Here is a 27,004-nt window from a genome sequence, read left to right on the forward strand (position 1 = left end):
TGAATGTATTAAATATAACTGTATTTATATATACAGAAAAGTAATATGTTAAGTATTGTAAATTAATATATAGATACTTATATATATGGCAAATTCATATATTTTTTGTCAAAGCAGAATAAGCAGCAAATATGTGAGTTAAATCTAAATGTCTTTCCGATATATTTTTTTTAAATTACATATAGCAAAAAATACTTATTTAAATTCAGACATAACACACTGAAATATATATAAATCCGCTCTGTGCATATTTCAATTTATATTATTTCTGTATGGGAAATAAAGGCTAAAATGATTAATGGAGTAAAGAAGTAAAAATGTATTCAAATTAATTCAAAACAAAATATAAACAAAATAATTGGCAGTAATTTCTTGGTCCGTTTTTATTGGTTTCTGTGATGCTATGTTAAAGAGGGGCGGGGCCGCTGTCCATGCCGGCGCACACGTGCCGCCGCCTCTCTCGTGTTAGGCCACGCTGCCCCGGAACGACACAGCCTGGACCGAGCCCTGGACCGGGAACCGGACCCGGCTGACTCTGTTTCAGCTCAGTACCGGATTTAAAACCAGCGTCCGCACCTTTAATGGTCTCTCACCGTGGACACGGTCCCGTTTCAAAATAAAAACAACCTAACGTGCTTCTAGCTTCTCCACCTCTTTGACCATAACGGGAGCTCCGGGAGCTGGTTCCTCTGTCTGCCAGCCGCCGTGTGGCGGAGCTGCGGAGTTGGACACGCCCCCTGTTCTCTGCTCGGACTTGGAACATTTTGTTTAGAAAGTCAATCGAGTTCCTGTGGCATCGTTAGCAGCGAAAAGGTCACAAAGTGTCGACGGGCCGACCTGTGAAGCGCGCAGGTGGGCGCAGGGACGTCGGACTTTATTAGCTTAATGCGTGCGTAATGAAAGAGAAACGTGTCCTCCCTTCATGTTTCCTTTCAGCAGAGGAAAAGTTATGGATGTTCGCGAAGGGACGAAGAGGAGAAAGGTAAGCGGAGGTTTACGGGGCTGCAGGCGGAGCGTGGCTGGAAAGATGAAGCTGGAGCCTGGCAAAGTCCTCCGCTCCCTCACGGTGGAGGAAAACAACCACACGAAGCCCATGGAGGAAGATGAGGACGAAGACGACGACTGCTTCTCCATCAGCTTCCTCCGGTGCGACCGGCTGGACACCGGCGTGGCGGTGTCTCCCCGATACAGCCTGCTGCGGGAGGTGGGCCGGGGAAGCTACGGGGTTGTGTACGAGGCGTTAGCCAGGAAAACAGGGGCCAGGGTGGCGGTAAAGAGGCTCCTATGCGACGCGCCGGAAAACGTAGAGCTGGCTCTGGCCGAGTTCTGGGCCCTGACGAGCCTGGAGAACCGACACCAGAATGTGGTGCAGCTCGAGGAGTGCGTCCTGCAGAGGAATGGCCTGGCCCAGAAGATGAGCCATGGAAACAAGAGGTCCAGGCAGTACCTGCGCCTGGTGGAGACCTCACTCAAAGGTACGCAGCTCCTGTTTATTCCAGGACAGTAACAGCTGAACTACAGGTGATGAGCGAAAACATGCACAAAGGGAATAAAATGCATCTCCAGAGACAGAAAGTTAGCCTGTAAAGTGACCTGAACTGGATTTCGTCACCTTAAGCACCAAATCCAAACTTCACCGACCTTCATTTTTATTTTAACCAAAGGCTCAGTTGTCCTGTTTGTGTTAAAATGCCCTAAAATAGCAAAAATGCATATTCTTGGATGATGCAAACATGCACCTGGTCAGCAAATGTAACCAAAATCTTGGCTGTGCTTATTTCTTAAATTACTTAAAACAAACGTCTGCTTATTGGAGTCATTTCTGTGATTTATATAATAGTTGTTTATATGGTTCACGGTTGCATTGTTGGCCCCATAAACAATGTGTCGAAACATTTGTAAAGCTCATTCACTTTTTTTTGATTTGTGAATTTAAAGTAACACTCATTGATTTTGCAGTGACATCACTATACATGTAGGTACACTGTTTCCTTTCCTGCTCACACAAGAGTACACAGTGTACTACTTGATAGTGCGTTAACTCAGTACTTGTTGACTGCAAATTCATCCACTAAATAATGATATTACAATGTGATGTTGGATATTATTATGAAATACTGCAGCTTTATCCTATTGCAGCTACAATTTATTCGCTCCAGTTTGTATCATGGTCAGTCCTGTTTGACCTACTTATCGCCTCCTTTGTTTCCCCTCAACAAGGCCTAAAAGAAATAACATATTCATTCAATAAGTCACCATTAAAGTCAAATTTAGCGCTCAAGTCTTAGCGCTAAGCTGCTCTGTCAGAAATCAGTGGTTATAATGATATGAATCGCCTTTCTGTCTTCTTTTTTCATAGCCTTGTTGTTATGTAAGTGTCACCATTCAGCCTCTTGAAATGAAATATTAATCTGAAACTGAAATCTTGTGCAGCCATTGAGAGGTAATACAAAATAATTGTATAAGACTTGATTTTAATCTGTATGTTGTTTCTAGTGTTTGTCTTGGTCCACGTAACGTGGTGTTTAGTGTGATGCCAAGGAGCCAGGAGCCACGATACAACCCCCCCATCGGGTTTGGTCAGTGTGGGGGAGCGGCGCTGTTTGGACAGTTAAAAAGACAGTTTCACGGCCACCTCAGAGGAATTTTCTCGAATTTAGCAGTGGCAACATTTATAATGAAATAAATCTGGTTTAAGGGAAATAATCAACCTGATGCTATCTGTGTGTATGTTTACCGATAAAGAACAACAAATTCCAGCAGCTAGATATGATTGAGGGGATTGTAGTGCTCACTACATACAGTATCTTGGCAACTGTCCTTTATACATTCGTAAGCCTCAAACGTGCTAAAATATCCGGTCTCTATATTCCAGTTTTGCCTGGCCTTGAACAAAGACTAGCTCCAGGGTAACAAAGTGTAGAGACAGTAATATATATATATATATATATATATATATATATATATATATATATATATATATATATATATATATATATATATATATATATATATTAGTGTGAGTATGTTCACATTGCCATCTACTAACTGTATTGATCAGTGAGATGACTTGTGTCAGGGTTGAGGCAGCTCAGCTGGATCTTTTTAGATCTCTTTAGATCCTGACACTCTTAGTACACTGAGACCTATGAGGCAGCCTGCTGCTTTTGAAATGTACTGAAGAAATCTGCAAATGGATTGAGGTTTCAAACCTCGCACGCGAAACTCTTTGAAGTGGCCATGACACAGCTAAATGTACCATGATACTGTCGGTTGCATGCAATTGCAAACCACTGATGTGGCGTTGCTTCCTCCCGAGGAAGACTTGAGATGTTTAAGCTTAAACAAACACACCAAGTACAGTGCCCGCTACTCTTGAAACCCGTCATTGATATATATTGATAGATATTGAGGGCACAGGGAAGACTCAGGGAATTTTACAGCTCTCATAGCTCAGTAAGTGTTTAGCATAACAAATGCTGTGCTGAAATGAAAGTGAAAGTAGCACCGTGTCAGGATGGACACAGTATCAAGTGAATGGCTTTACACTTGGGATTGTCCTCGCACACCTGGAGCTGGTAAAATAACTGCATGCGTCAGTTTCTCTGCTCTCACTAATCAGGTCATATGTGTCCCTCTTCGATATTCATGCTGCAGGGGAGCGCATCATGGGTTACCCAGCGGAACCGTGCTACCTCTGGTTCGTCATGGAGTTTTGCGAGGGCGGGGACCTTAACCAGTACATCTTGTCCCGCCGGCCGGACCCCCAGACCAACAGGAGCTTCATGCGCCAGTTGACGAGCGCAGTAGCTTTTCTACACAAAAACAACATTGTCCACCGTGATCTGAAGCCAGACAACATTCTCATCTCACAGAAATCGGGTTCACCTGTTCTCAAAGTCGCCGACTTTGGCCTCAGTAAAGTTTGTGCAGGCCTAAACTCCAAGAACGCTGACGAACACCCTGCAGCTGCAGCAGAGGGCAGAGGCAGCAACCAGAACAGCATAGTCAACATAAACAAGTTCTGGTTGTCATCAGCTTGTGGTTCGGACTTCTACATGGCCCCCGAGGTATGGGAGGGCCACTACACAGCCAAGGCTGATATATTCGCCCTGGGCATCATCATCTGGGCTATGATAGAGAGGATCACTTTCATTGATGCCGAGTCCAAGCGTGAACTGCTAGGTACCTACATACGGCAGGGCACAGAGATTGTGCCAGTTGGGGAGGCTCTGTTGGAGAACCCCAAGATGGTTCTCCACATCCCTCAGAAGGCCAGGAGCACCATGTCTGACGGGGTGAAAAAACTTCTCCAGGACATGCTCGCAGTCAACCCTCAGGACCGACCGGACGCCTTCCAGCTGGAGGTGCGAATGGACCAAGTCACGTGTGCTGCGTGACAGCCATCACCTTTCCAAAATCTCTCCTTTTTTTACCCTTACCAGTCCAAGAAGTGACTTCTTTTTCTTTCAGGTAAGCTTGGCTTACTTAATAACCCACTAGTGTCTTCCTGGTTTGGAAATATTTTTTACTTGGTTGTATGCAGCAGACGATCTTGCAGGTTTTTGACCCGACCAAAACCATATAGCAGCTATTTTAATTGGTTATTAAAAGAGCTGCCTTTCGTAGAGAGGAAGAGCAGTCAGGAAAATCAGCTGCTACTGGGATTAGTAAGAGTTAATACCTGCAGGCTCCTCAGTGACACCGCCACAGGTTTAAAGAGGATGTCGGACTTTGGTAACCCGTGGCTGGAAACAGGTAATCTTCCTTTTAGCTGACACCCTTAGCCTTTCTTGTCCCAGTCACCAGCAGAGACATCCGCCACTTAATATATATATTGGTGGGGTGAAGTCACTAGTTGTTGCAGTTCACTACTAATTAGTATGAGTCTCAGAAAAATCCTTTTACTGCTTCGATTTGTTATTTTACGGTGTAAAGAGATTTTTATTGCTTCGATTAACGAGGCGGAGATCAGAGCAGGTCAGGTGAAAGATTCCATGAGAATAAACATGTCAAATAAACCACTTTATTAAGAGGTGAACCGGAAAATTAGCACACTGAAAAGCTGCTACTAATTTCTTGTTGCAGAGGAAACGGCTGTGGACAACTACAGTCAATACTATACATACTATACTAAATACGTACATACTACATAGTATATTGTCTCCATGGGGAAATTTGTATTGAACTTCACAGCAGGGAACACATGAACAAATCAACCCAGAAGAGTAAACGGTCCTAACTTTTACCAATTTACTTGAGCCATTTTCTCATTTGCACTCCAGACAAGGTCCAGGGCATCAGGTTCAGACCTTGTTCCGAGCACTAACCAGCAAACCTCCGTTTGGTTTAGATGAAGGGTAGGGTTGCGTGTTGTGTGGAATTTTTCATTACTGGTGCTATAACCATACTTTTAAAACTGTGCTGAAACCACATCTAAACCGATACTTAAACATACCCAAAAATATTAAAAATTGTGTCAATTGTGCGTTCTGCAAAATGCATAATCTGCATTGGGATGTGGTCGTCTAGATTCAGTTCATATAGGACAGCAGGTGTTGGTACCCAGCATTAGTGTGCAGTGACACCTGGGTAGAGTGTGCATGACGCACACAGTCACACAAAACATGTGAAAAGCTGCAGAAATCCCAGTGTTTTGTTTACAGCAGACTGAAGCAGCACCAGTTGCATAATGGAAATTTCATCAACACGCCCACTGGCTCCCTGTGAATTTCAGGGACACTTAACTGCCCTATCCACACATGCATTGGATAATATGTGGACTTTGTATTAAGGACATTGTCTGGTTCAACCGCTTTAGACATTTGTGTTCTCACGTATGGTTCCCCACGTATGGTTTACATGAGTTCAGGGTTGCAGTGCTTTTCTGAAAACAGCTTTGTATTTTAAAACGAGTCCTAAAAAGAAAATCTTCGAACAAGTCTGGGATCTATTAGGCTGACAAGACATCAGATGACCTGTTGGCATAGTCCCTTCACTTTAAATAGTTCCTAAGCATCAGTGTTGCTCCTGATTTCTGCTAAAGCTCCCCACGTCACTGTTGAGGAAACAGGATTAAACAGGAGTGAAAGTAGATCCTGCCCGGCAATCTGAGCTTTTGATGGAGTAAATAAGATGACTGACGTTGATGGAGTCATCTTGTTCAATAGTCCCTGTCAGCGCAGTAGAATGATGACTCTTGATTTGTGCGAATTGAAAAAAAAATACAAGAATGTGGTTACAGCGAAATGGAGCTAACGGGAGGCACATTGATAGCCTTCAGGGTGAAGAGGATGGTGTGGGAGCCAGGAAAGCAGGAGGGAGGACAGCTTCTAGATGGGTACGCCTTAAACCTGAGGGCAAACAGCCGGGCTTTTATTAAAAACAACACACAGTCAGGGTGTGTGTTTGTGGGATAGTTGAGCAGAAACAATGACTTTTTGGCAGAGATCCATTAACAGTAAGTTTGTGAGTAGGTTTTTGGCAGCTAACCTGACAGGTGCTTCATTGCTTCCTATTCAAACGCACAATTTTGACTTCTATTTCCATCAAATTCCAGGCTGTTGCACAACTCACTTCCTACTGAGATTTGAATGTCCTGTTAGTGGCTTTTAACATGCAATCTGGGTTCTTCCCCATCACACGCGACTTTTTGAAAGTGCATCACTACTTGCTGCTTACTTCCGTGATATTGTCACAGTTCCTTTTGGTAATGTTTACTTTGCTTTTTTAAATTACATTGTTATATTCTAGCTCTTACATGTTGAAAGCCAATGCATTTACTTCCCACTCTGCTGCTCATGTGGTAGCATTTGGTTTCTGACCACTGATTGGATCTTCTCGTTCATTTAACACGGGAAGTGTGTTTATGCAGCAAGACTCAGTGCAAAGAAAATGTTGGATCCGGTTCAACATTTTCTGCAATGCAGTGTCACGTTATTGCGACGTTACAACCAAAGACGAAACATTTACAGCTGTAATAGCAATAGCTCTGTAAACGTCTGTCTGTCAGTGTTACAAACCACTCTGGTGTATGTTAGCATCTAATAAACACGGGACCTGGTCGTCCAGCTGGACTGTCCAGATTTCATTGTTCAACTGGTACATGAAATTCAAGATTCAAACAACTTTATTGATCCCATGGGGAAATTGCATTGCTTTGTTACAGCTACCGTCTGCGTGAAAAGTAGAAAAGAAAGGGGGAAAAAACTTCCATCAAACAAAGAAAATACAAACTGCTGATCAATACATAAGAAAAAACCCAGCTTGAGGAGTAAATGAAATAAAAACAAAACAGTTGAATGTCCACTGGGTGCGAGGGATTGTCCAGGATCGAGAGGAGTTTGGACGACATTCTCCTCTCAGCCACCACATGCAGAGGGTCCAGCTTCTCCCCCAGAACACAGCCAGCCCTCCTCATTAGTCTTTCCATTCTGTTACTGTTGTAGACACCTCCAATCGTAGCAGGAACAGAAATGTGTGTGATCATCCATGGTGTGTAGGACAAGCAGAATTGGTGTTAGTCTTAAGGCTTAAACCACCTCCAAAAGCTGTATAATGATTTTCAGGTTGTACGACTGCGGAATTTTATAACAGAACTAGCAAAGTTTCTGATAGAACAGATTCACTTTTCCTTTAATAATTACACAATAAAAACAAATGATGCTATTTCAAGAATTCAGGAAACATTTTCCACTAAAAAGTATTTTAAGGTCATCCCTGAAATTCTTCCTGAAAGAAAATATTAACTACACAATACACCTATTGTGTGTGTTTTTCTCCACGTTTGCCTATGTGGTGCACTACTGACTAAAGAACTGACGAAACAAACTTTTTTCCCATTTCCAATGAGTCTGTCAGGGTTTAGCAAACGACCATTAGTCACGTCAGTATTGTAACGTAAAGCTTCTACAGTAGGGGATTCTGTCGGTACTAGTACACAGTCTGCTGCTCTTCAACTTTCATTTATCACAGATGCTGATGTATTCAGTGCAGTGACTTTTTGGAAATGCTAAACACTTTTTATGGGAAAAGCAAACCAGCAACCACTTAATAGAGGATAACTCCAGTTAGAACGTGTTCCTGTATGATGGTAATTGTCTGAGTGTGCGATGTAGAGCACAAACCCCTTGTAGTGCATCAATCAGTGCCTGAGTTGTTGCTCAGTGACCTGGACCTTCAGTTTGTTTAAACTTGAACTCTGCACTGATCAGGACTAATCTCCGTGGGGTGTCTTTCCAATCCTGCATCCACTCTTTGTTAACCCCTCACTGATGCCCCATTACACCCTAGCTGTTTGCGTGGTCAGCAATAGATTCTGATGGTGCCTTTGCGTGTTAGTCCCCGGCTGCAGATTGGCCTCATCCTCCTGTGGCATGATGAGATAGCATGTTATGCAACAGGCCCGTGGCCTTGCACTGGTTCAGTGGGAAAACCTGTCATCTGTTGAAGAGAGGGATTAGTGGCTGCAAACAGAGAGAGAGAAGAAAGGCAGGGCAGTCGTTTCTGCTGTATGTGCATTTATGTTTGAAGCTTAATTGAGGGGCCAGCTGACGACAGCACGGTGACAATACTCCGATGCAATTTAGCACCTACAGAAACAAAATGTAGTCTTATAGGAATGTAACTGGGGCTGTTAACATGTCTTTGGTCCTGTTAGTGTGACGATGGATGTCTTTCTTTTTTATTATTTTAGAGAATAATTAAACCAGTCAATCTATAAAAATCAAAATATGATATAATGGATCTAAAATATAATATAAAAATATATAAACGATAATGACAAATAGTCATCAGCATGTAATTCTCTACGTGGGACATTTATAATATTGATCATTGACTGAACTCCTTAGTATTCGCTTGATAAAACAATACATATATTTATGTGAATGTCAAGTTGTGAAATACACACAAAACTGACAAACAGCCGCAACAAACAGTTTTTTCAAAGACAGACAAAAAAAAAAAAAACCCACAAAGAAAAATAACGTTATCTGAAATTCTGCTTCTAACCAATATTAAATATGTGTGTTTGTACTAATTAAGGCTTCTTTCCACTGATCAGTTGTTATTCCCATGTTTACTCCACTCTGCCTTAGCCAGCTGTCAACTGTGTTATGAAAAGAGATTACCGGCAATTACGGTTGACTAGGCAGTGCCTTTAAAAACACTCTCACGCACTTAGAGGAATCTATTTATTGAAATTTTTCTGGTTATTATGGAAACTGACAACTGAAAGATGCTCAGTAGCTTGTGTACGTTTTGCAGTGCTTTACAAGGTCATAGTAACAGCTAATTTGACATTAATCAATAGGACAAAGTATTTTTTTTTAAGTGTAACTCTTTTATTTTGCAAGCTGCTGCAAGTTACAGGGATTTGTGGGGAGTGGTATTCATCAGTAAAGTCACATTATGGTTCAATTATGATCGTTGTTGTCACAATTTGATTTTGAATCAGTTGTCGTGTCAAACTTTTCCTGATTTATTACATATTAAGAATATATTTTGGCTCTTCAGTCCACCACTGATTCCTGCCCCTTGTTCACTGAGCTGTAACTGACCGTGAAGTTAACTGGTTCTGATGAGGCCGATTATGTAAAAGCAGCAGATAAAGATGTGTGGGTAACCAGAAGTTATTATTACTATTAGTAATATTTAGGGCTGCATCTAACGATTATTTTTTTTGTCCATTAATCTTATCAATTATTTTGCCTTTAAGCCCTTCATATTTCCATTTATATAAAAATATAACAGAATATGGTATCATTACAAATTAACAATAATAAACAAACATAATTTACTTAAAATAAAAATCATTTCTATTTGAATATAATAATTCAAAGTATGCACTGCAGGGCATTATTCCTCCCCTCAAACATAGGCCAGTCTTAACTTGTAATCTGTGTTTTACAGACTAATATCCACAATATAGTTAAAGCAAGAGCTTGTTCCATTCAGGTTAAAGGAATGTGGTGCATCTTCATTTCCTCAGTGAACATTTCAGTTTCCTTTAGTTTAAATACTGTAACAGAAATCAGCCCCCATCACTGATGTTAACTGAAGATTAACTGCGGTCACAGATGAAATTGCTCTTTTGTACGTTTTTGGTCGTTTAACAACTGTTTTGATAATTTCGTATCATAAATCGTTTTTTCGCGGAGCGTATTTTTTTACACGTGTACCCGAACGAGCGCTGATGTTGTACGGTCGGGTTAAAAAAGTAGCTTTGACTTTACCTGAGTTGTGGGACAGGGAAACCTGGCTGACTTCCATCCTCGCTCAGATTCCGAAAGAAGAAGCGGAGAAGAAATTTAATTTCTTATTCGCTAATTTCCTTGGCATTTTGAAGAAATTCATATCTGGTGATTTCAGAACACAAATATTTATATTTATAATGTGAGGTTATATTCTTTATTGTTGCGGGTACCGAATCTTTGTGTACCATTAATTTCTAGCCCAACTTGACGCGTAAATTTGCGTAAATTGGCGTATTTCTAAATTGATTACGTTGACACGTCGCCCTGCGGTGTTGCTCTTAAATGCGTTAAATTGAGGCGGCATTGCCCCGTTAACAATCCTCCTTTCATTTATGGTTTTCACTCAGCTGCGCGTTCCTGCGTGAAATCGACGTTTTCTCTTTCAGAAATGTGTCTCCCCCACCCTCCCTGTCCGTCCCACCCTCCCACCTCTGCTGGACAATAAGTGAATGCTGCCCCTGGTTCAGGGCTTATGGAGGCTGGTGTTTGGGAACATTTTGTCCTCTCAGTGTTTGCCAGCTGTGTGCCGCCTCTGCCTAAATCAGGCCAGGGCTCTGTAAGCCTCAGCCCTCCCCACATGTGCAGCCTTTACTTCCAGTGTCCTTTACAACATCCTTAATTAACAGCACCAACCTGCTTTTTACAAGCTGAGGCATTTTTTAAGGTGTTGTCCTCGTACTGCACAAACGAATGCCTGCATTTACTGAATACAGTAGAACGATGCCTTCAGGCAGGTTTTAAGGCTCGTCTCGTTGCACGTGCCGTCCGTCTTCTCGGCGTACAGCCACGACGGAAAGGTCTGAGACATCCTGCTCCGCTAAAGTAAAGGACAGCTTGGACAGCAGTTTAAAGGCACGGTTCTGTATGGGCTGTCAGCTGGGGGTAATTTTGAGGGGCCTGGGGAATTCCGACGCGAGGCACCTTTATGAGCGTTTGGGTGTGGGTGTGATGAGCGCATTGGCATTCTTATGTAACACGCTTGTAAAAGTCAGCATTCAGTGGCTGAAGAGCTTGTAAATATTTCCTTGGGGCCTTCGGGGCTCAGAGCACGAACTGCAAAAACAAGTTCCTGCACCAATTACTCTGGAGAAGCAGCTTGTTGTGTTGTGTTTATTCAAAAGCCCGAGAGTGGGAGGAGAAGCCCGTACAGTAATTTGTCCCCTTTTCATCATATTTATCGGGTTAGTTGTCCACATAAATCCAAAGTTCATGACGCATCATTCACTGCTCTATACTGTCCAGGAAACCCTGTGATCCCACAGTGCTCTGGAATTACATGGATCCACATTTGTTTCACTCTGCTGTCCCCATTCATGGTGGCTGTGTTGGATCTAATAGGCTGTAAGCTCTTTACACCGTGATAATCCCCTCACAGTCTGTGGACCATCCACCGCAGCCTCACTGCAGACGCAGTACATCACAGTACTTTGGCGTCTTCACAGATTCCCTTTGATATGTCTGTGGTTCCACTGTTTTGTTTTCTTTCACACAGTTTCATATTGTCTGAAAGGTTGTAATGAAGTTGACAGGATTTCATTTTAACTTGTAAATAATGCATGAAGAAAGGCCTGGTCACCATCTGTTGCAGGCAGCAGAGATTTGCTGTGTCACTGCGGTTGCCGTGCACTCTGTCCTGTGACAAAATGAGAACATAAGAAGTTCAAGATGGCCGGATTACCTGAGGGATGCAGATAGGGAAACAAAAAATACCAACCAATGTGGCACTTGTGCTTGGAAAATATTGGTTCTTGATCACATTATTCGATTTTGTTTTGATAACCATACTGAAGGTCTGGAGAGATGCTTTTCAGGGTCGGATACCAAGAATTTCTAAGAATTTCTAAAACAAGTTATCAATTTACTGATTAGTAGATCAACAAAAAGGTAATGAACAACTTCTCCAGCGGTGCTCTGTTTTATGTCCGATTAGACACAACAAATCATTTACAGACATTTTCTCAGATTATGGGAATCTAGTGGTCATTTTCTTTATTTTTTTTTTGACGTTTTATTGACCAAGCAGTTACTTGAGTTATTGAATAAATGAGACAAATTGAAACTAACTGTGGCATCCAGATAATAACTGCGTGTCTTCCTGATGTCTGCGTTTCATCCGGGCAAATCCTATTGCTTGTTTTTCATTCTGATCTTCCGCTGTTGTTTTTGTCCCCCTCTGCCTTCGCATATTTTGGCAGTGTTCCCAGTAGAGTTCTGTACAGGACCTTTAGCTGTAGTTATTGCTCAGGGCCGCAATAATCACACATTATTCTAGATAAATGATCATGAAGAAATGACACGTCTGTTTTAATGAGTGATCATCATACACGATTTTCCCAGTTGTGTAACCGTAACTGTATTTGGCCAGAAAGTCTTTCTCAGTTTTGCATCGAGAGAAACTTGAGTCTCACACCTAAACTTACATAATGAACGGTTTTCGTGAACAGCAGCCAAGTGGAATGTGTTGCTTTGCGTACTGCACAGCCACAAAACCACCCCGAGCTCGTAAAAAGCCAACAATCCCTCTCCAAATAATCAGAGTGAGCTGCCACAGTGTCCCAGGCTCGCAAGAACCCAACCCCCACAGCTCTTCCAGCGATGGCGGCCTTTTACAAGTTCCTCTGCTTCTGGGTTATGCAACAAGAAATGGCTGGCAGAATGGTTAAGGAGGCAGCAGGCCTACACTTGTTCGGGATCTGCTGGGCTTTGACTGTGGCCTTGTTGTGTTTTGCTCCAAAAGAGCAATTAGCAGAAAAATCATATCAACAAATCATATTCACCAGAGGGAGCTTTCAGATGTTTATACTGTATGTTGTACATAGCAGGTTTTGTCAGGGAACAGACACACACACACACACACACACACACACACACACAGATGGACTGTATGTATATTAATATAACCCAAATGTGGACATTCACAAACATATGAATGTATAAATTAAACTTCTAAAATAGGATTATTCAGTGGGTCTAATTTAATGTGCTTCTGTGCATTGCTGCGTACACAGTAGGAAATACACCCATTGCTCTGCAGGGTCAGAGGTCAGGGTCCCCTGCAGAAGACCACCAAAGAAACTGACTGTGATTCTCTATGTAAGACATGTGAACAGGTTTGGGCCTTGAATCCACATCCTCCAGGTGAATTACGTCCTCTCCAGTCTCTTTACTGCAGCACAGTGTCAAAGCAGACACGCAACTCAATGACACACTTATCTTCGCACAAAGTGCTAATTTTATCATCTGCTTGCAACGTGGAGACGGTCATGCAACCAATGCACCAGTATCCCGCTTTAAATGATTCATCCGTAGGTCTGTGGCTTTTGAGTTTGGCCAAAACCGCTACTTATAAATACATTTTGGAATCTTCAGACGGCAGATTACGCATTGAACGTGTACCCAGCAGCTGCCCATACTGCTCGTGTGTGTGTGTGTGTGTGTCCCTGAATCCTCCAGCGGTCACACATTTTGAGTTTGGTCAAACAACTTTTTAATTGAAAAAAAAAAATCTAAAATTGTTTACAAATTGCAAAACTAAAAAAATGTAACTAAAATACCACTTTTTTGTTTGTTCTAATTTTCTTTGGTGCCTTCATATGTGGAAGACAGGAATCAAAGTGTGGGAGGTTTTTCAGCTCTGAGCTTATTTTTTTAATTAAACCAAGTGTCACCATAAGGAACTTGTTGGTACATCATGCACCTCAATACATTTACATGCTGTTGAAATTCAGAATACACATGTATGCACATGGTTTCAACTTCTGGATCACGTCTACAGCTGCTGCTACAAACCTGTACCAAAATATTCATTTTACTGTTTGTGTGTAGTAGTAGCAGTTGTGGAGATTCCACATCATGGTGGTTTGCATTCTCATGCGTAATATCAGCTTTAACTTGAAAAGAAAGCATCTAAAACTTAGTGATTATTAAAAAAAAAAAAAAAACTGGCCTGTGTAGTTGTGTAAGCCCTCTGTGGTGAGCTGTACACTCGGTTATGTGAGGCACGCTCGTGAAACATGTGTCGCAGGTCAGAGAGTTTAAAGGGTTCACACAGGTACAGGTACATTTCCTCAGTGAGGACTCTCGCAGCTGCTCTTGTAAAAACAAGACATTAAAAATAGAAACTTGGACATTTGCGGTGAGTTCAGGCAGACGCCTCCGAGCACCGTGAACTCATCAGCCCGTCTTTGGTTGTGTGGATTTTGGTTTAAAGCGCAGATTATGGTCAGAGTATGGTGACAAATGAGACGGAAACGAGCTTTAGAGTAGAAATGAATGGAATCATTTTTGCTTGTGCAAAGCCTAAAGATGAACAAATGGGATTCGTTCAGCCTCCAGTGGCATCTGTCAACCCTGGGACCAGGAAACGGTTCGATAGTTCCTAGCTTTGATATGTCAGGACACTTTATGGACATCCCTGCAGTTATCTGCGATGAGCTCTTTGAAAATAACGAATCATTGTCAATGTCTTCTCTGTTTTTAGAGTCAACATCAGCATTTATTGTCTTTTTCCTGAAGGCACATGTTCCAGTACTGTTAATAAACTCTGTTTTGCATACGAACGTGTGGAATTACAGGGCTCCGCCTCAGCGGTGACGTAAGCCCTTTCCGTGCCTCCATGCTGCACATCATCCCTCGTTCAGCATCCACAACATGTGTGCTTCCTGCTAAGCTGACCCACTTGTGTTCGTCCCATGTGCTGTGGAGGTTATGCAACACATGAGAAAGAGGAACAAACTGCTGCTAGCTTGAGCCGTGGCGTGTCTGCCGCTGGGCTATTATTAGAGCACAGCGCTGAACTAGATCAGATGCTGTCATTTTCCTGCAGGTAGATGTGGGAGTTCTGTACGGTCACACTGTGACACAGCCAGCGGCTTCATCAGTGTCAACCAGCCAAAGGTGCTGAATCATTAATCATTATGAAGCTGCAAAATAGCCGTTGTGCTGTGAAGGTCCTGCTGGGTGCCGGAACAAAATAAAAATTCTATTATGCAGGTTGTGTCTTTATTAATTATACAAGCTTAGCATTTTGCATTTATGTAGAAGGTAAATGGAATGTTCTTTAAAATGTCCTTCCTTTTTGCTTCCAAATACATTTTTCCAAACCAGTTTACTTGTTTATAACTCGTGTTTGGCGCATATAGATCTGCTGAGAATGTAGTCAGAATTACTAAGGTCGTGACCCTTGAGTCCTTGTTTGTGCACAGTTATACAAAATGTCACACAAGACTCCAGCAGTGTGACTTCTTTTCAAAGTTACAACTTTTTTGGGAAGAAAATTACATGTTTTTTGGTATCTTTGCGCAGCAGCTCAGCACAGAAGCACAAAGGGAATTTTATATTGAAAAAAATGAAAAAACTAGCTTGAGCAGATGTCTACATTGGTCATATTAGACTCAGATAAGCTTAAAGATGTATTAAAATGAATCCTTCAGAGGCCAGAATGAACAAGTAGGAATGGTTTTGGTTAATCGTTCAATTCTGTTAATGTTATCAGTTTCTCTGGGCAACAACTCTGCCCTATTAAGTAACCGTTCTGTTATTTGTCATTTTTATTTTCCAACTTCTATCTGATCCATTTATGGTTAAACATAAGATTCTTGTATTTTTTAGCCTATTTAGTCTGAAAAACGCACAAATCATCAATTCACTGTCTCCAAGAAACATTTAATCTAACTGGTCCATGTTCAGTTGTTCATGTTCACTTCACCTTCTGTCCTCTGAATAAAAGTGTCAAGGTGACCCGGCTTATGTTTAATACCTGGGAAGCATATTTATATGGTTCTTTCCAGGTATTAATCAAAGAGAAGTCTGTGTTCTTATCCAAAAAATGTTTGAGAATAAAAACTAGTTTGTAAAAAATTCTTTCCTTGGAAAAATGCTGACCTGTTTGCACTTTGTGTCTCCACAGCTTTGCTTTACTACATGGACTATGATGGAAAAAAGGGGCTGTGACAAACTGAACTGTGAAGAAACCCAGATTGTAAGTTGAGCGGGAAGTGCTGCACCGCCTGGAGAGACATGGTAACAAGATGCATACAGGACCACAGCAGTGCACTTCCTGCACTGATCGCTCCCTGTGGAGCTGCAGACCTTTAATTGGTTGATATTGGCATCATCTCTGAGAGAGAACTGGATGTGACAACCAGGTTTATGATATGTTGTTTTCATTTTTGGTCCCAGCGGCCCCAACATAGGCCGGCTCCCCGTTACCGTGCATTCGGCCCGTGGCACAGGTTCTCAGGCCAAAGCACGGCCCAGCCAACGTTTTACTGATGGTAGTTTGTACCCCGTGCAACATGGTGCCTTAAACATGATTAACTCCAAGTGCGACTCATAATTCATGAGTGTGGAGCCACCTTTGTCTCCTGAAGGTTTCTGAATATTTTTCTTTCTTTGACATCGCACTTTTTAAAGAATAATATATGCAATAATGTCAAACTATAATTTGATATTTTACCATTGCTGATTATAATTCAGATTATAATCGTTGCCCTAAATGTTAGTGAAAAAAAGTGATACAGAATCAGAAATGTACAAAACTGACAATTAATAAATCATCATCACGCATTTGGTGTGTGCTCGCGTAAAAAAAACAAAACAAAAAGGAAAAAGTACACAAATCTGTGCCGCACTCCGACGGAAGAGTCACAGCAAATGTGAACTTTCTTTGTGGGTGTGGGTTTGAAGGTGGACTAGAGACTTCACGCCTGTATCACCTCCTTACAATACTGTGCAATTGTGGTCAAACAATGTCCAGCAGGGAATTTAAACTGGGCGTTTGTTTTTGTTGAATCCAAAGAGCATCGATCGTCGCTGCGCAACTTAGTGTTAATGTATTTGCTAAATTAATCTATGACCAAGATGCAATAAGAATCCTTTGCTGGACTAACAGCTCTTTTGGTAACTTTGGACTGAGTGTTTTATACATTGTGCTTGAAAGTGGCATTTCAGGACTCCTCACAAATTCAACACACTGCACAGGGAACTGTTGTGTGCGCCGACCTTTCAGTTTCAAGCTTCCTTATTGCTCTAATAAGACTAACGAATACTAGTTTTGAGCCATCTGTGGCTGAATCTTTGTTGACGACTTTGACAGGAAGTTAGAAGATTTGCCATCTGGAACTAATACCCAATAGCAGCCATGGGATCCCCATCCAGCTGTCCCTTCCTTCCTTCCCCCTCTTCAAACTCTTTGCTGTGGCACATAATGCTGTGTGTTGTTGTGAACAAAAGCAGGGCTGGTTTATGCTCGGATTCATGAAGACCGATCGCTACGTGTGTGCGCCCGAGCCACGTGAGCCAACCTGGATTTCCAGGATCGTAGAACAAAAAGCGAAAATGCGCACACACACAGAAAGGTCAGCGAGCAAAGTGTAGGTATAAGTGTAAAATGCCTTGTTATCTTCAGACCTACAGAGCTTCTCCTGTCCACATGTCAGAGAAATGACCAAAAACTGCTTGTGGTTTCATAGCACTGTGTAGCATTTATGTTGAGTTCTGCGACTCAGCAGCAGCAGCAGCAGCAGTAGTAGTAGAGTAAATTATGATCGGTTGTATAGTGTGATCCTACCTCAGTCTCACCACTCTGACACCTCCTATCTACCTTGACAGTTTGTTGCTAACCTTGTCTTACTTTCTGATGCAAGAGGTGCTCTGCTCAACTGAGATGGATTTTTACCTCAATCTCTTTAATCCTCTGACTGACTCTGTTTGGTCTTCTGCACACTAAAGTCGCTTTTCCCTTTTACAGCGACTACACGTGCATCACGCATCTGACGAGATGCAAACGACCGAGCTCGTCTCGTCGTTTGCATTCAACAACTACAGCTCCCATAAGGTTGTACAGTCCCTCCAGGATTTCACAGAATATTTTTGCCATTGTTTCCGCATACAATGTCCGATTGTGCAGAAACTAGTCCAAAAAAGCAACGACTGTTCTCACACACGCACACGTAGAACAAACATGGTCTATAGCAGTAAATTCTGCAGCTGCTTCCTGCATATTCATAATAACTTTAAAAGCACTATATAAAGAGACCATTTATTAGTAGAAGGATTAAAAAACATTCAATCCTAGTTTTTTATCATCATTTCTATCATTTTCCTTTCTCTGCAGGTAACGCCAGGTAACCTAAGCTCTCAACAGCAGCTCTGGTGACACCACAGACCATAAGTGAAATTTGCACTTTGATTGGACAGATTTGATGTTGTGCACAAGAATTGTTGTGATAGCAACATCGCAAATTCCTGGAGGGACTGGTTCTAATAAAATCTGAAGGTGTTTGAACCTGACGGCTCAAGTGCATTTCAAATAAATTTGTTTGCATGATGATGTTTCATAGCAGCGTTTCTAGATCCAGGGGTTTGTGGCTGCACCACACGGTCTCCTCAGTGTTGAGTGTGCGTTTGTGTGTGAAGTTAAATGACAGTTTTTACTTTAAAGGTTTCCCTTTAATTAAAAAAGGGCACTTATTCATGCAGAGGCAGCAGATGAAATTACAAATAAAACACTTAAGGGAGCTGTAGTTGATCGGTTTTGAAAAGAGTTTTTCTTTTTTCACTTTGTTCTCAAGTGTCATACATAGAAAATCTGTTATTTCCCCTTTGGAATGTTGAATCTCTGAGCAGCAATGTTTCATTAATAAACTTTTACCTAACATGAACTGTGTGACACATTGCTGTGGTTGATGATGCACAGTCTCACGATGGACCTTTACATCTTAACCAGTCCTACTAACGCTTGTCCACTTGTTCCTGTATGAGCCATTTCACTTTGCTCACGTTGATTCCACTTGAAAACACTCTAGACTATGCAAAATGTTTCACTGGCTCAGTGTAAACACCGTACAGAGCCAGAGTTATGTTGGGGGAAAAAAAAGTTGTGCATATTGCAGTGTGTACAGAAAAGTTTGTTGCAGATGTTGTGTATTATAAAAACTGTATTTTGTTCATGAAGTTGTCAGGAGCCATTAGATGTTTGAGGAAGCATCTTAGTTTTTTATTTTTATTTTTTGCTGTAAATTTAATTCTTGGAATAAATGATAAAAACTATGTATGTCTGGATTAAGTTTGTACATGTGTTTGTGTGTGTACATCACTTTCTGTCTTAGAAAATCGATTATGCAAAGAAATTACCACATGTAAATAAGATCCAGAAACTCAACCGCTTCTCTGTAGCTGAGCTCATTTACAAAATCTTAAATTCTGTTTGGAAATCCGGAGAGGGCTTTTCTGACTTCTTGCCACACCATAAAGTCGTAAATCAAAAGTATTATAGTCTGTATTTAATGCAGACAGGTGGAAATGCCTGTAGCTGCAGCAGCTAACAGGGATTCAACAGGAAGAAGAAGTGCAGGGATTGTAATGAGAACAGCCACTGCTCAGTCTGATCAACCTGCTACATCCATGTAAATGTGGATTAGTGATGGTGTGGACTAGAGACAGCGATATTTCCTTAGTCTCAGGACACTGTGCACTGAGAGTAGAAGGGCAGGGAGGTGGGAGGTTGGGAGGGGCAGCTATAGTCAGTGAAATGGAGCTGAAGAGGCAGGAGGTGGAGGTGGAGGTGAGAAGGTGGAAGCAGCTGTGACAGGAGCATTAAGCAGCCAATAGGAGCTGAAGATCCTCAAAATCCCAAACAGGTCAGTGGAGGGTCAGAAGAGTCAACGCTGTATTATTTCATATTTGCTTTGTTTGGGTTTTCTATTTAATTTTTAGGCGGTAACATTTGTATTTTGCTGAGAAATATTGCAAAGAAAAACTTTTATAAAAAGACATTTGTAAATGTTCTATACCCTGATCATCCAAAACATTAATACCTGGTGGTTTTAATATAATTAATATGATATATAGGAATAAAAATATGATACTTAAAACTGATACTAATTATTATGGGTTTTAGTGGGGTACTTTTACTTTGGTACCTCAAGTAAAATGTAGATAATGTCATGAGTACTTTTACATAAGTAAAGGATTTTAAAGTGATACTTTAAATAGCAGTTTTAGGTCAACGCTGGTACTTTTCCTTGAGTGTCTGTACTTTTAAAGACCCTGTACACAGTGTGTCACATGTTGCTGTGTATGGTGCTGCCATGAAATGTGGCTGAAAGTCCTGAATCATAAACACAAAAAAAGTTAGTGAAAAGCATATTTGCATCAGAGATGTACAAAAAACCTCTTATTAATCTTTTAAAACATCATGGGAGCTGACTACTCGGGTGGCAGCTGCAGCTTAGGTTGGGCTGGGTTGTTTCAGGATTGCCGGCTCGATTCCTGGCTTCCCCTGTTGAGGGGGAAGTGTCCTTAGGCAAAACACTGAACCCCGAGTTGGTACAGAACCTTGTATGGCAGCTGCCTAAATTCTAAAAAGTTCCTAATTTGTCAAATTAGTCAGTGTCATCACTGATGCCCAGAGCTATGAAAACACAACCCAAGTAATCAACTGTTTCTTCACTCGGCATGACACATATTGGGTTAACTGTTCCCAGACCAGCTCCTCCATTCAGCTCAGTGGTTGAAGCAAAATGATCTCCCTCCCAAACAGGAAATAATCAACATGACCGCTGTAGTGAAGCAATAAGAGAGTAGTCAGATCATCAGATCTGCTTCATAAATGTTCATATCTGATGAAGCAATTGCTGAAACATTTGTCATCATCAGTTGGGTTCAGGTAATTAGCACATTGTACGTGATCCTTCAAAGGCAGATTGATAATGAAAAGGACATTTTGCCTGATGTAAAGCTGTTCAGAAAGGGAGTCGCTGAAAATATCCACCGCATTGATCTACTCCATTAGGTCCCGTCCTTTCAACCGGATGCTCTCTAATGTGCTGAGTAAGAGACTTTGTAAGTGATTTTCGGCTCAGGCTGGACATCTTACGGCACAAAAGTAATGCGCTTAATGTGCCCTTTGATTTAGTTAACGTAGTAATTAATGGGCCTAATGGCTTCTCCCTTTCTCTTTGGGTTTCATCTCCTCATAAAAGACATATTGATCTGGGTTAACACCTTAATATGTCTTCAAGCAAACCACCATGTAACATCATTTTTATGAGTCATTCTGTGAATAGAGACGAGAGTTTGAGGGTTTTGTTAGTTTGGACTGATGCTCATTTCACTTGCCATGTTTGTAGGTTGTGCTGGTCTTAAATGTCACCTTTTCACACATCCATGAAAAACAGCGTTGTTCAGCGGTGCTAATGTTATTTTATTAACTTGCAGACAGAGGCTTTTCTAATTAAAAAAAAAAACAACATATGATGAACAAACATGTTTTCCGACCTCGCCAACAACAAAACCAGGCCTCATCCCTCAATCAGCAGCAAATGCAGGTTTAAAACCTTTTTATTTTTTTCTCTCTCTGCCTTTACAGGTGACAACACGTGAAACATGTCATATTGATACTTTATAACAAGACTGTTTGAAGAAGTAGAAATGGGAAAATATTGTGTCAAAGAAAATTTATTTTTTATGCCTCTTCAATGTGGCCGGGGTCAGTGTTTCCGAATTGTCTGGTACCGTGAACGTGACATCTTAGAAGCCCTTTGAAAGACATTCTTCAAATCTTTGCAGAAACATCACTTGGATTCAGGCACAAACTGATTCCCTTTGTCTGGTCAAAGGCTAAAAAATTTAAGTCATTACATCCTCACGTGTCACATTCCCATCAACGCAGAATCACCTGGAGGAAGTTTCATTACATCTGGGACAAACGTCATTTTGATTAGCATATGAGTCTGGACAGACCTGCATGTAAACTGCATTTTGAGTGAACATGATGCTATTCTACTTCGTTTTGTTATGATCTGTTTGAATTGAGAGAAGCTCAAAGTCAAACGACTCAAAGCTGTTGCCAAAGGGGCTTCAGTAAAGAACTGGATTAAGGCTTTGAAAAAGTTCACAAGTCTCAAATTTCTGTTGCTTGTTGTTTACGATGAACTGGTAAAAATGTGAATCTGCCCTTTGACCCCCAGACGTGAGTCAAACCCAAACAAAGAAGCTGCAGTGAGCTGCTGTCTCGCTCACAGAACAACATGACCCAATTTCTTCTGTGGTGCTGCCTTGTTCCAGGCTGGCACATGTCACCAGTGTCCACCACACACACACACACACACACACACACACACACACACACACACACACACACACACACACACACACACATTGGTGTTGTTGGTGCTATTCTAGCTGTAAGAACACTTAGTGACAACATCCTTAGCTCTGTACTGTCGCTACCTGATTCTAACCTGAGCCCTAAAAGTAAGTCTTAACCTGCACACAGTCAGTGTGTCCTCTCCTAATGTCCACACAACCACAGAAAGAGACACGCACACACACATGTACACACTCGCAGAGAGAGACAGACTTACTGAGATCTGCCTTCTGTTCACCGTGTGACTGACGAGAACCAATCGGATGTGCTGTTTCAACACTGTGTATTGCTGTCATTACATCTCTATGTGCCGCTTTTTTATTGTTAGCAGAGAAAACCAACAAATCAGTGTGTTATCAATGTGCGATTTATTCTACTCAATTAACCCCAGTAATCAATAACCTCTGTTTTGTCAGTGTAACGGATCTTAATCTGTCGCTGAGCTCGGTTGTGTGACGTTTAACAATTGAGCCGATTTTTAATGACAGGAGCTAAAAGGCACAAACAACAACACAGTGTGTGAATCTTCCTCATCCAATTATGTTGCCCTAACCCTCGTCACACAGTACAGAGCAGAGGGTGGCTACACGTTTCTTAAAATGACAATCCACTCAAATTGTCCTTACAAAGACTGGGTCAATCCATTTTCCCGGAGAAATAATAAGAATAATAATTTTATGTATACAGTGATTTAAAAGCCACTCAAACACACACACACACCCTCAGACACAACAACTAGTTAGGTGAGGTGGACAGTCCTAAAAAGCCTGAGATATGTTCCTGTATTGTTCATTGAAAGTGCCATAGGCTGTGTGCCGTTTGAAACAGAGGATGTATCTTACAGATGCTGTAGTTATGTTAGGATGAAGTAATGAAGGTCTGTCTCCTGACACCCCAGAGAGTCGCTGTGCAGACTTGCAGCTGTTGGCAGTATTGACCTCCTGCACTGTTCATTGTCACTGCGGAGCTGAAGAAGCCTCTTGCCGATGCTGCTCCGCTGTTCGACCGGCAGCTCGTGGAGACGACGTGAGCTGTTCTCCATGATGTTTGTTTTGCGCAGCATCACCGTCTCCACCACCAACTCCACCGTTTTCCATGTAGGTCCCCAGTACACAGCCGGCTCGGGCTCTGGTTCTCTTACTCGGGGCTCAAATGAAACGATGGTGATTATTGAAGTCACCAATAACATGCATAGAAGCTTAATCATGTTTTATTTTGACGTTTTTATACTTTATAAGGACAATAGCATGTAGCTGAGTTTTAAGGATTAGACCCTTGCTTCTAAACCGCTGCCCTGTAAACTTAGCATTGGGTCAAGTAAAAGTGCACGGATCCAGGGCCATAACTCACCTTTTTACCTTCTAGAAACTGCATCACAAAACCTGCTGCAGCCCCAAAAAAACCTCCCTCTGTAACAGTGTTGACAGGTCTCCTCTAAATGCAAATGAGGCTGGTTTTTACTCTATTGTGAATTTTTAATGCGCAGAGCCTAGAAAAGAGAGTTTAATCGCTGTGTAATGTAAAGTCTATGGGCCCAAGCTGTAACAAACGGATGTGAGCAGTTTTTGTCTAACTGGCCGGACACAACCTTCGAGTCTGGCATCTCGCTCTCATAATACACAAGACTGGGTACAAGGCTTTCAATGACTGTTTTTCAAACCAGTTCCAGCCAATGGGTGGTGTCCTGTTTGCTGTGACGACTTTCTGGTTCAGCCCCTGTCTGAGCGCCTCACCACTCGTCCTGTGACCCAGGTCACTGCTTTCTTTCCAACACACTCTTCACTTCCTGACCTCCCATAAATGCTACTGCACCAGCAGACGTATGTAGATTGGACTAATCCTAATCCAGAGGACTATAATCTGCTGTGAGAACATGCTGTGGACACACTGTGCCTCAACATGGCCTGACCTGGATGATCGGATGACACCACATGTTCTGTGCTAATTATGTTTTCATTTCTGCAGTGTTTTCATTCATTTCACGACAGGTTTTAATGCATTTTGTGACAACTTGAATTTTCATATTCAATACTGAAAATTCATTAAAAAAATAAATATTGGCAACTTGCATGGCAACTGAATGAGAAGTCTATCAAAATAAGCAAATGTATCAGTTGATCACAGCATCATCGACTGTGTTGTGTTTTTTATTAAATTAACCACTACACTATTTTTGAATAGTTATACCTTTGCAGAGTTTTCGTATTTTAAATGCTAATATTTGTTGGCTATACTATTGCTGCACTCTCGAATCTGATGTAACATTAAAAGGCACCTGCACAGACTGGCCAGAGAGAGATGGCGTGGTCACCTTTGGAAAACTCAGGCCACGTGATTTTATTTCCTGAATACATATGTGCAACTCCCCAACTTAAAGGGCGACTTCACCAATTTTCAACTTGCTTTCTATGGCTTTAGTGTATGTGTAAATGTACATTAATGCAACCTCCGTATATTAAAATATCTCTCTGCTTATAGCTACAAAGTTCCTCCAGATGACATCACCCGGAGTTTTTCATCATTACTAGTTTAGATGATGTCATCTGGAGGAGCTGTGGAAAAGCAGGTTGACCGTGATCCATAGATGACATTATCTGAATTGAAGGTTCCTCCAAGTGATGTCATCTGAAGGCATTTTGTAGCTTTATTGCCATTTATGTACATGTACTACCCAAACTATTTCCGAATAAACAAGTTCAATATCAGTGAAGGCATCTTTTAAGAGATCCTGTCCAAGTGACCACATTAAACTTTATCCAAACACCTTCCGAGATTCTGATTAGAAATATGTAGGACATTTAGATGAATGTGGGGATGCTGGGTAACAGTGACTGGAAGCTGTTTGAGAGATTTTGGTTAGGTGTAGATTTCGTGGTCCACCTGCTGCGGACAATATCCCAAAGTTTCAAACCTGCTGGACACCTTTGATTCCTGGAAAGCTTTAATTCCAGGACACGAAGCGAGAGCAGTAATGGGACTGGTTGCTTGACCACAGGGATAGTAAAGGCACCATTAGGCCTAATGGTTGTTAAAATGGGTTTTACACATTTGTAATTTATTAGTTGTTGTTTCCAAGTGTGGAGCTGGTATGAAGCAGGTGTAATTTACTGTGTTCAAATGAGTGAAAAGTGAACGTTAGAAAGTGGGCTGTTTCCTGTTAACCGAAGGCAAAAGGATTTTTAAAAACACTGAACGTGACATTATGTTTTGTGCTGTAAGGTTTGAACCCACTGTTTCTTTATGAACATCGCGATCCATTGCATCTTTTGCCTTTTGGCCATTAGTTTCAGCTTTTCCAAACAAACTGAAACTGCTGCTGCGCAAACTCTCACTTTTGAACTTTTGGCAGCTGCCTCTGGACAAAATGTGTTTACTGACCCTCTGTGCAATTGCACTTTTGTTCCAAACTCCACATAGCTCAATAGATTCACCACAGAGGTGAAGAGCTTTTTGCTGTTTGAAAGCACCTACCATGTGCAGGTTAATCTACATTTCATTCATTAATATATAAATAATATTAATGATTAGGTTTGAGATAAGAAGTCCTGTCTTCCTGCCCAGATTCACTCCACCCCATGCAAAATGTTCTGCAGGTGCCACATATGTGATGTTTGTTCAAGCACATTTTCCAAGTTTACTTTCCCGTATTAGTCTGAAAATGCACTTTCACATATCAGGTTGTCCACAGCTGTCCGACAAGGCTTGAGAGATATTGAGGTGTGATATGAGAAAAGGTTTTGCTCTATTTAGTCAGAGAGCTGCAGTCGTCCTGGTGAAAGGAGTTCTCTCCACGGTCTGGAGCACGTGTTGATTTATAGCCTAGAAGAGTGTGAACGGACAAACATAATGGCATCGCTGTGTCTTCATCCGAGCCAGGTTAGACACAGGCAAATACATTTACCGTGCAGTGTGAGCACTGGTTGGTCAGGATTTTGACCCAGTGATTCAAAGGAACGAGTTATTGGAGCTGATGTCCAAGTGGAACCACACTGGCGTCATGGCAACAAGGTTATAAACCAACGGGACAATTCATCAGCTTTCATGTGATAAACATGTAGTTTTGCTGTCCACAGCACGTTTATTTCTTTAAAATATTACTAATGCTTCAGTTATGCTTAAAAAAGTCAGTGGAGCTCAGTCCAAATGATCAGTAATGAAAGATTTTGACTTAATGAATTTGTCACAGGTCCTACCTGCCTTACTACCCACCCACCCATCCACCCACCCATCCACCCACCCATCCACCCACCCATCCACCCACCCATCCACCCACCCATCCACCCACCCATCCACCCACCCATCCACCCACCCATCCACCCACCCATCCACCCACCCATCCACCCACCCATCCATCCATCCATCCATCCATCTGCAGGACTATTTCTTTATCATCTCAAGTGTTTTGAAGGAGTCCAGTTGTTGAACCTGATGGTTGGCAGTTGCAGATCGCCCCCTGGTGGACTCATGGAGTAATGGCGTAATCATAACTATCTGACATTTTGTCTTTTGAAATTCCCTTAACCGACAGAACAGGACGAGCTCTTTAAATACTTAATTAGCTGTAGACATGTACCTTAACTGATTATTAAACAGTCTC

The 27,004-nt window shown here is 41.7% G+C and overlaps 1 protein-coding gene across 1 annotated transcript; it reads left to right on the top strand.

The window, feature by feature from the left end:
• The first annotated feature begins 219 nt into the window (after window positions 1-219).
• On the top strand, window positions 220-19,307 carry stk35 (serine/threonine kinase 35). Its single transcript, XM_067527850.1, has 3 exons — window positions 220-1,475; window positions 3,658-4,473; window positions 16,165-19,307. The coding sequence occupies exons 1-2, from the start codon at window positions 923-925 to the stop codon at window positions 4,398-4,400; spliced, it is 1,296 nt and encodes a 431-aa protein (XP_067383951.1). The 5' UTR covers window positions 220-922; the 3' UTR covers window positions 4,401-4,473; window positions 16,165-19,307.
• The last annotated feature ends 7,697 nt before the right edge of the window (window positions 19,308-27,004 follow it).

This window comes from Channa argus, chromosome 13 (assembly GCF_033026475.1).
Source record: "Channa argus isolate prfri chromosome 13, Channa argus male v1.0, whole genome shotgun sequence".
NCBI classification, from domain to species: Eukaryota; Metazoa; Chordata; class Actinopteri; order Anabantiformes; family Channidae; genus Channa; species Channa argus.